Below are 10,662 nucleotides of genomic sequence, written 5' to 3'. Positions count from 1 at the left end.
CAGGCCTGGCAAATGTACTACAGCGTCTCCAGCCGCTTTTCGAGCGGTCTCGTGTGAACGGACACGGTTTCTGGTGGCCTGTTGCGTGTGGACGGAAGACTTTTTTGATAACGATTGCGGTCCGTTTGTAGGCGGAGCGTCACCCTCGGATGGAATCTGTATCCGCTCGTTGTAGCCCCCGTTTTTAAAAGATTTGGGTACGGAGGAAAAGAGAGAGGGTTTTATTTTCTGACGCTGCGTGAGTTCCCCGACACACCGGGGACACATATTATTTATGTATAAAAGACATCACAAAGTGCATTTTGCATGATAGGTCCCCTTTAAAATATATGTTTATGGACTGGGTTTGTAATCACAACTCATTAAAAAGCTAAATGAAATTGTTCCTGCTCTCTGATTTCTGTTTTTTCTACCTCATATGAGAGAATCTAGAGGAACTGCCATCTTTCTCTCTGTTGCTAGTTCTTTATCTGGGTTACAGTTAATTGCTCTGAAAACGAGTGAGATTATTAACTCCAGGCACAGCAACCACTGCTGACCTTGATCATATTCCCAGTATCGCTGAGAATGGGGACCCTCGCTGTCTTCTGAGCAATCAGAGATAATTTCACACAGCATATCATAACAACAACACAGACCTACTTCCACTTATCCCCCAAGCACATGTCAACTTTATTTTTAACGCTAGAGATAATATCCTGTTAGTCTTCTTCCAAAAGCCTTGCAGAGCTCAGAAAGTGGAAAAAACGGAATTGGTATATTTGCACAAAATGCAAATTGCAAAAATGGCCAAATTAGTGCCAAAATTATGCTTTTGAATATTTTACATCGTGCACAGTTGCAGTCTTGTTTTTCTTGCTTGCCATCTGCCTCTTCTTTGCCTTTGTTGGCGTAGTGTTACGTTTAATTGCATGTTAAAAGTTTTTATTTTTGCAGAATGGAGTTGAAGCTGGTGGCTGGGATGTGTGTCCGCTAGTGTGTGTGTTTTGCAAATGTGCAATACACAAACATAAAGGGGTCCCACTCTCCCATATTCATAACGTACTAGTGTTACATGAATGAACATAAATATTTATTGTCTGTAATGGTTGAAATTCAACAAATATTTTTGATTTATGAGATGAATAAAGTTCTCAAAGCATGCTTGAGGTCTACTATGATATGTTCTGAATTATAATACTGTATATGCAGATTTTTAAGTTAAAAAAAAGCTGGATATTTAAGGTGTAAATGTGAGAAATAGATAGTTTAATTTGATAGTCTGGTGTTCAGAATTCACTGTACAGATTAAGTTCACCAAACTGTTACCCATTTATTTATTTTTGTATCCCATTGTCCAATATATCTTATCCAACCATTTCATCCTCTATGACAGAGGACACATTTTGCAAGCTGTCAATACAAATTCAGAATAAAACTCAATAGAGTAATTAAACCAATCCTAGACTTTATTTCATTAAATTACAGGATGTTCTAGTACTTTTGCAATCTCCCTCCCTATCCTGTCTAGCCCTGAGCCTGTTTTTCAGGTTTCAGGCTCGAAAATGACATTCCCAGAACAAATGACTATAACTTCACTTCTAAAAGGGGTAAATTAATAATCTTTTTTCTCAAAGTAATGATACACCTGTGAGTTGGATGTCAGAATCAATATAGCTGTTTTTATTTTAAAGTAAATTCAGATTGAACATAATAAAAAAATGTACATTATAATTTCCGTCAAAAAAAAACCCCATTACTTATAGTGAAAACCACCCTTGAATGATGGGTTAGTAGACTAAAAGCTTTAGGAATCCAAAGTACAACATATAATAAGTACCCTGTATCAAGATTAATGCAAAACAAGTGACATTTGACCTTTTTAGAGATATTTAAAAAAAAAAAACACTTCTGGGGTCATTTGGGTGCATTTTCCATATCTCTGGAACCCATCGTTTGATTTTGGTGATTGACACCTCTTTTGAACCGTTAGAGCCAATAGAATCGAGGGGAAGTTCCTAAATCCATCTAAACATTACCCATTGGTGAATGAGTGATGCGCAGCCAGCAAGCCCAAAACCGGAAGCTGGGTTACAGCTCTCGTAGCTCTCATACAGCTATATATACGGGAGGCGTGTGGCACAGTAGAGCCTTGGTGTTGGGATCAGGGGGTCACAGGTTCAAACCCCACTGCAGTCAGCATGTCGTTGTGTCCCTGAGACACTTCACCCCAAATTGCTCCTGTGGGGATTGCCCACAGCATTGAGTATGTAAGTCGCTTTGGATAAAAGCGTCTAACAAGTGACATGTCATGTAATGTAATATATGAAAACTACTCTTATTGACATAAATAATCATTTCAAAGTGACACAGACACATTGGATTAACCTTCAGCAGCGTTTATATGTGTTTTAATGCCATTGAACACAACTTTTGATCAGAAAACAGCAAAGGTAAGACGTATTTGCCGTTTTGGCCCCGTAAAGCTAAGTTGTGTGTTGTCTGGTTTTGCCTTCGCTGCGGTGAGTTCTGGTCGCACAGTGATGATACTTATACCATTGGAATCTGTGGAATCTCAGCTTTCATATGATATATTGTTTGTACAGATCCGATGAAGTATAACATATTTCTACCGTGAGTTAAGTGCATTAGCATTCTTTCGCTTAGTGCTAATTCGACGTTAGAGTTGTGTTTTGATTCGGTAAAAATGGTTCATATCGTCAGTTAGCTGAGTTTCTTCCCGTTAAGTGGGTATGACGCATTCATAGGTTGTTAAATGTTAAGAAGCCCTGAGACAGAGTTTCGTAAATATTGTTGGGGGCGGGGGCATGGGGTTTAACAGGTTAAAGCGCACATACAGAAAGCAACAGCACGTGTCTCCATGAAAGAATCCCTGTTTTGAGTTTAAACTCACCTTGACGTTGCTCTCGGCGTTGTGCAGGGACGATTGCAGTTTGTGGGATTTCTCCCGGTTTTCCCGCGCTTCATCCGTGACGCGGGCCAGCTCCACCCTCAGCTTCCCGAGCGTTTTCTGCAGCGCCGCCTCCTGAGTCTGAAACTCCCGCCGCAGCTCGCTCTCGGTGCGTTTCCATGCCAACAGGTTGTCGGCCGTCAGCTGCTGAGTCCTCTTCATGGCCTCCAGCTCGCGCTCGTAAAACGCCTGAGACTGGAGACGAGAGACAGGTGTGAGGAAACAACTTAATTCAATCAGATTTTCAGAGGTATGACAAATAAAGCAAATAGCACGGATACCGACTATCTGTGTTTTGACATTTCCCTCTTCATTATAAACTGGGCATTCAATTGGAAAACATTTTGGACGGATGAAAAGCTTTCTCAATATTTATATATATGCCGTTAAAAACTGTGCAATATACACCTGGCTGCTAAATCCTCAGAACTGTTACAGGATGTGTATTTTGTAAATTGTGTAACCTTTTATTGTATTTTTTGTAATCTTTAATACTTTTGTATGCATGCTTCTAAGCTGTCTTTGGCTCTTTTCTGCTGTAACAATGTACATGTCCCCCAATCTGTGGGACTACTAAAGGGATTCTGATTCTGATAAAGCAAATAGCACGGATACCGACTATCTGTGTTTAGACATTTCCCTCTCTATTATAAACTGGGCATTCAATTGGAAAACATTTTGGACGGATGAAAAGCTTTCTCATCAAAATGCAATCTCATGCGAAAATAATCAACGCGAGTGAAAGAGCTGGGGCCAAGATGTCTTGGCTGACAGCGTCACTGTCGGAGAGAGGAGCGCTTTTTATTGAAATGAATAGCTTCTAAATGCAGCCGTTGTGCTCCCGCTGTACACCGTCTGCAGATCACAGCCTCCACTTTCATCCATGTCAACAAAACGCTTCCAATAAATATAATCTCAGTTATTTTTTAACCATTACTCAGAGCATTTTTCACCTTTGAAGTGTGGCTTTTTTGTAATCGATGCAAGTTATTACAGGTGACTCTCTCACTGATTTTGAATTAGAAAACACATTTACTGAGGTTTACCATTTAATATAGCGTGCAGGACAGACTCTACTATCATGCATTTATATTTCTTTATACAAATATACCTGTTTTGATCACTGCATAGATATAATAAGAACGTAATACTCAGTACTGTACCTTGCTGAGTTTGGCCTCGTACTCCTCCACCAGTCTCTTCTTGTCCTGTTTGAGCTCCTCCACGCGCTCCGTCAGGGAGTCCACCTGAGAGGAAGAAGAAGAAGACATACTTTATTAATCCCTCACAGGGATATTTCTCTCTCCACTCTGTTGTGTTTTACACACATTACACACAGATTAAGAAAAATAAATCATAACTGTATTAGTAATAATGAAAAACAAAAACATGAACATATTTAAAGTTAATTTAAGCTGATTAAATGGTAGTGATTTGCACTTTGGATCAGTTATTGTTTCACCTCGGCTTTGTGCAGCTGCACCAGTTTCTCCTGGTCCTTGCTGTAGTCAGCGTTCTGGCTCTGGTGGCTGCGCAGGAGCTCCTGGACCTCCTGCCGGTGCTGGCCCTTCAGCTCCTCCAGAGCCGCCTTCTTCTCCTGCTCAAACTGCGTCTGCGCCGAGCCGAACGTCCGCAGCTTCTCCTCGAAGGACCGCCGCATCTCCTCCACCTCCCGGGACATGGACACCACCCGCTGCGTGTGCTGAGGGAGGGACGGGAATATGACAATCATATTTAAATACACAATTGTCATCTATCCCACAGATGGTATTTGACAAAACGGCTTCCTTGAAACATTAGTGAACTTGGTATATAGTATAAAAGACATGAAAGGACTGAACAGGCGAACAACTTATTAGACATTTTAAGTAACAAATGTCATGTGTTTTCTACTTAAAGATCTGAACACCATAAAGTAATAACTGATGGGAGGAGGATGGATACCTGGGTTTGTAAGTGATTGTTAGTGATGTAGGTTTGGGAGATTTTGACCTTCTGACTGCCATCATGTCTGCTGAAATCCACCATTTGAACAGTGCACTATAAATTAGTGTCCAAATCAGAGGTTGCGCTAGAGTTTTTTCGCTGCCCATCATTTTAGAAATGTCTGTCACAATTCATTATTACCCGTCGGTCTGTACACAACTCTGACGGGGGGGGGGGGGGGGGGGGCACGCTAAAGCACTCACAGACATTTCAATGATTTGTACGGCAAAGTTAGGGTTGGAAACTATATCATCTCCTTTTTGGAGGGCATGCATAACACCGGAGTCTCGCTGCGGGGAAGCTTTGGCGCTGTTCTGAGTTTGTTCTAATCTGTCAAAATGACGGACTGCTTTCAGATTTTTCCGTCATTGTTAAAAGAAATCGGTCATAGACGGAAAATATTCGGTTAACGCGCCCTCTGGTCCAAATACAAGAAAAATCATCATATAAAGTTCATCTAGCCTTAAAGGTAGGGTAGGTAAGTTTGAGAAACCGGCTCGAGATACACTTTTTGTTATATTCCATGGAATGCTCTTAACATCCCGATAGCAATGAATATCTTAAGTGCTTTGACAAAAAATCCATTAAAAAATGTCATCTGTGGAAGCTGTAGTACTGTAAAAAGCACGACCAATCATCTGAGCCGGCCCGGCTAAAATAACTGGATGGCCTACCTGCCTGTCAGCCTTCCATCTGTGCACAAACTTATTTCGTGCCCTCATTGGTCATGTGCGCGTTCGTGTGTGTTGGAGGAGGGGCTCTGTAAGGAAGTGGCAGATTTTCTCCGGTTGTGTATTTTCAAATTCTAGCGATCTCGAGCCGGTTTCTCAAACTTACCTACCCTACCTTTAAATGCACAAACATTCTCTTATGTTTATTCGTATCCACAATTTGTTCTTATTTTGTTAGATCAAAACTAACCACACATTTTTTTAATGACAGAGAACAGTGGTAAAGACAGGTATTTATACACACACTGAACTCATCACATCAACAGCCGGAGAGGGCAGGCACAAACACAAGGGGAGGGAGAATGAGGGCGGGACAAACAATCACAAAAAGGCGGGAAAACACAAAGACAGGAAAAGGAACCAGAGATGACACAAGGAAATACAAAGAGCAAGATCATGATAAAGACACTGTTAGTAGGAACCACAAAACTATCAACACATCATTTTTTTTTTTCAAGCCAATGAAACGTTACTTTTACATTTTGTAGGATCATAAACATGTATGGATAATATCATAATAAAATTGGGATTATTATATTTTGTGAAGTTATTATTGGATCGTTATATCATGTTGTAAAGTCATTATTATAATTTGTTAAGTAATCATTGGATAATCACATCTGCTGGGAAAGAAACGTAACCTTTAACATTCCAGGAAAATAAAATGATATGAATAGCATAATAACATTTCAATTATAATTTGTTGTAGAGTGATTACAACCTTTGTGGGATAAAGAATTACTGTTATAACTTGTCCATTGATCCCAGTTAAGACTATAAAACCATTGGAGGATGACATTGTGTGCACTCGGGGTTCTGTCTGTCCTATAACGGGAGTACTGAGGCTCTGGAAAGTCACTTGTCTGTTTTGTTTAGTTTTATTCAACACTACCTTAATTTTAACTACTTTTTTTTATGGCACATTTCCATTCTTGTGCCTCTGCCATTGTATTTGCACACTGCACTACACCTGTCCGAGTAAAAAAGAGGCTTCAAATTGCTTAATATAAACAAGTGGACTTTAGTTTCATGAGGCACTACATTCACATTTTCACAAGCAGGCGTGAGAAATGATAAACATCTCTCAGGGCCAGATTTACATAAACAAGTTCACGCCTTTCATTTAATTTGCCTGCACGGTCTGAAATTAGCGTTTCATTTATGAAGGCAGCGGATAATTACAAAATCAGCGACTTGCAATTACTATTAGTGGCAATTTGTACCTGAAAACACAAGTTAAAAATGTTCAGATGAATGGAAAAATGGTACGAATAACCTGACACTAAATCAGATTTTTCTCAAAGCTAATGATATATGAAGTTGCAGATATACAAGCTGACATTGATCTGTTACAACTTTTGTTGCAACACTACTACAAACACCTAGGTGTGGGTGCGTGTTCTTGCATTAATTGTCACTCAAAATCCTCAGTCTTGTCAATTTTCCCATCTCTTTTTTCTTGTACTGAACACATCGCTGCAGCTCCTCTACCCTCTGTACAATAAATCCAATACAATTATGTCGGCTACTGTATCGATCTGTTACAATGTCCACCACACACACACACACACACACACACACACACACACACACACACACACCACACACACACACACAACACACACACACACACACACACACACACACACACACACACACACACACACACACACACACACACACACACACACACACACACACACACACACACACACACACACACACACACACACACACACACACACACACACACACACACACACACACACACACACACACACACACACACACACACACACACACACACACACACACACACACACCACACACACACACACACACACACACACACACACACACACAGCAGTCTTGTATGTTGTAAGTGTTTACACCGTATCTTCTCCTGAGGAATAACACACTACTCCTCTGACACTTCCTGTAGGAGAACAAGGTGTTCAATTATACAATACCAGGGAACAATGTGAGTTTGTATCTCAGTCACTTTCCTTTATGGTTATGTCCCCATCAGTGGGAGTTCAAATCAGTATTGTTGCTATTGTTAGCAAAGTTAAAGCTGGAGGAGGCAGTTTATTTTGGGCGATATTGAGCATAAATTCAATAACAGCACTTCAATAGCAGCAGATTGTAATTGAAGTGGCTCCCAAGGGTTTGCCGTTTTGTTGGAAAAGACAACAAAAACGCCACAATTTGAAAATGCATCCTGCAGATATCCTCTCTGTCGTCTCAGGTACAAACACACTTCATACAGTAACCCGTACATATACTAGACATTCCCTAAGCATTTCCAAATGTTTTACTTTCTAAGTTTGTATGCCTGTAAAGCATTTTGAGGTGACAGACTGGGATTTGAAAAAAGCCAAGTAAGTAATATATGCATACAAATAATATTTCCATTCAATTCTATAGGACTTTGCAAACAAAGAAAGTTAGAAAAATGAAAAGTATTTGTATCTAGCTCTGTAAAAAAATTGGCATCGTGCTGGAGGTGAAGCAGATTTTAAATATATTTGAGAACTGGCCGTCTGAGGTGCATTTTGTGGGATAAATGTAAACAAAAGGGTTTCAAACCTCTGTCTAAAAAGAAACACTGAATACTTCTGCTCCTGCGCAACAAGTTAAATGTCCAGACGCACGCACGCACGCACGCACGCACGCACGCACGCGGAGTGGTGATGCAGACAGGAAGGAGAAACTCTTTAAAGCTCACAACAGGAGACAGAAACAGACATCAGTACAGATTACCTGCAGCTGTGACATCTGTAGCCTCATGCTGGGCACACACACAGACACACACACACACACACACACACACACACACACACCTGGGCCTCGGTGCAGATCTGCATGTCCTCCACCCTCTGACGGTAGCTCTCGAACTCGGCGAGGGCCTGCCTCTTCATCCTCTCGTGCAGCTCCATGGATTCCTCCAGAGACTGGATCCTCCTCTTCAGGTCCATCTCATCGCTGATCTTACTCTTGTACTGTGGGTCAAATCATGCAAAGTATTTGGAATCTGCATCTGATTTATATGCACCGACACACACACACAAACACACACACACACACATATATACACATATACACAATCATGGGAGTGTGAAATGCAGTAGTTTGTAAGAAAGGGCAGAGATATTAAATGTTGCGATGTGAAAAAAGCGTCGGGGTTTTAAGCAACGCAACACGACAGAAAATATTAAATCTTAGTTTGTTTTAGTACGAAAGACTCCTCGGCAACCATCTTTCATTTTAATTGAATGGGTCATCATGTTAGGGGCTCCACAATTTGGATTTGACTGATATTGCATTAGGGATATGATTAGCGATTATATAGGGAATTCTCCTTAATATGTTATTGATGTGATTTTATTAAAGGATCTGTGCCAAACAAGGAGTTTCTTTATACTGTAAAACCATTTTAGGCCAGAAATCAATACATTTACAATGATATCTTTACCAAATATGGCCTTTACTGCAATTTGGATATTGCACTAGACCATAATACCATTTCAGTATACTGTATGTTGAGTGATTGTGCAGCCCTAATTATGATACTTAATGAAAGTTAGATGTACAAGATGAAATATGCACATCTTCAAGACCCTTCTTTTATATTTGGCTTTCAACTGAATTGTATTAATTATTAATTTACTATTTTATTCTAATGCAAAGTGAAAACTTTGTCCGTTGGTGTTTATTAATTGAAAAGCTATGTGTTACTGTACTTATAACCTGGAAAGGGGGGTTTAGTATTGTTTAAAATAGTTTTTTGTTTCTGGTTTGTGAAGCACTTTGTTTCCTCATGTGGATGAAAGCTGCAATATAAATACAGTTTGATTTAATTAGATTCAAGTCATTTCAGTGATATTCAAAGCCTTGCGAGCTTGCAGAGAAGTATAGCATGTACAGTAAATGTCTCCATATATACGTTCAGCTCTTTAAAGTTGGTCACACTGCTGTCAGGGAAGTAAGTCATTTCCATAAGGAGACATGACATATAGAGCTGAATAATTAAGGTTCAGCTGGTGAATATTGATGATGTCTCCGGCTCTCAGTGGATCCGCTGCTATGTGATAGTGTTCAGAAACACACGAGTGAAATATATACAGCGATACTCTGCATGTGGAGTTCATTTCATAGGCTTAGACTGTTGGGCGACACCTTACTTTTGTCCTTCTCTCTGTCTGTACCTGTGTACTCTCATGTTCCGAATAACCCAGCTTCCCCCCACATTTCTTTTGGTGTCTATCTACGATGGGATCCTGAGTCGTGGCTGATCCTGAGTCCTGAGTCCTGATCTGAGTCCTGGATCCTCTATCCTGAGTTCTGGATCTGAGTCGTGGCTGAACCTGTCTCTGCGGTCCTGCCTGACTCTCATCATACTACTTCCCTGATGGCTCCCACAGGATTGTTGACATCCTCGTGGATTCATCTTCTTATTATAGACACATGCATTTCCAAACATTTGGTCTACCTATGTTGTAAATGTATTATCTCTTCGATTTACACACGGCATCTATTGCACGTCTGTCCGTCCTGGGAGAGGGATCCCTCCTCTGTTGCTCTCCCTGAGGTTTCTCCCATGTTCCCCTTTAAACTGTGGGATTTCTCTGGAAGTGTTTCCTTGTACGATGTGAGGGTCTAAGGACAGAGGGTGTCGTATTGTCATACTGATATTCTGTACAAACTGGGAAGTCCACTGAGACAAATGTAACATTTGTGATATTGGGCTATATAAATAAACATTGATTGATTGATTGATTTCTAAAGAGCCTCATACTTCACTTTTAAAATAAGTAGTTGACTCAAAGCCTAATTATGCCAAAGAGTACGGTTCTCTTGCTGCACTCGCTCCTGTAGAATAACCTGAAGAAGTTACTAAAGAAATAATGAGTTTTCAATCATTATTAAACTAATGCTGTAATATGCGTATTCCTCCCTGGAAACAGAGACTCATTCCATTTTAATTTTTTAACT

The 10,662-nt window shown here is 40.3% G+C and overlaps 1 protein-coding gene across 1 annotated transcript in view; it reads right to left on the bottom strand.

The window, feature by feature from the left end:
- Positions 1-10,662, bottom strand: part of LOC117487633 (protein FAM184A-like) — a 181,859-nt gene that overhangs the window by 105,150 nt on the left and 66,047 nt on the right. The window contains 4 exon segments of the mRNA XM_034136266.1: positions 2,894-3,145; positions 4,114-4,197; positions 4,413-4,652; positions 8,511-8,669. Of these exon segments, the coding sequence (XP_033992157.1) occupies positions 2,894-3,145; positions 4,114-4,197; positions 4,413-4,652; positions 8,511-8,669 (735 nt within the window).

This window comes from Trematomus bernacchii, unplaced genomic scaffold, assembly GCF_902827165.1.
Source record: "Trematomus bernacchii unplaced genomic scaffold, fTreBer1.1, whole genome shotgun sequence".
Taxonomy (NCBI): Eukaryota; Metazoa; Chordata; class Actinopteri; order Perciformes; family Nototheniidae; genus Trematomus; species Trematomus bernacchii.
Note: the sequence above shows the minus strand (reverse complement) of the source record. Positions and strands in the feature narration are given on the sequence as shown.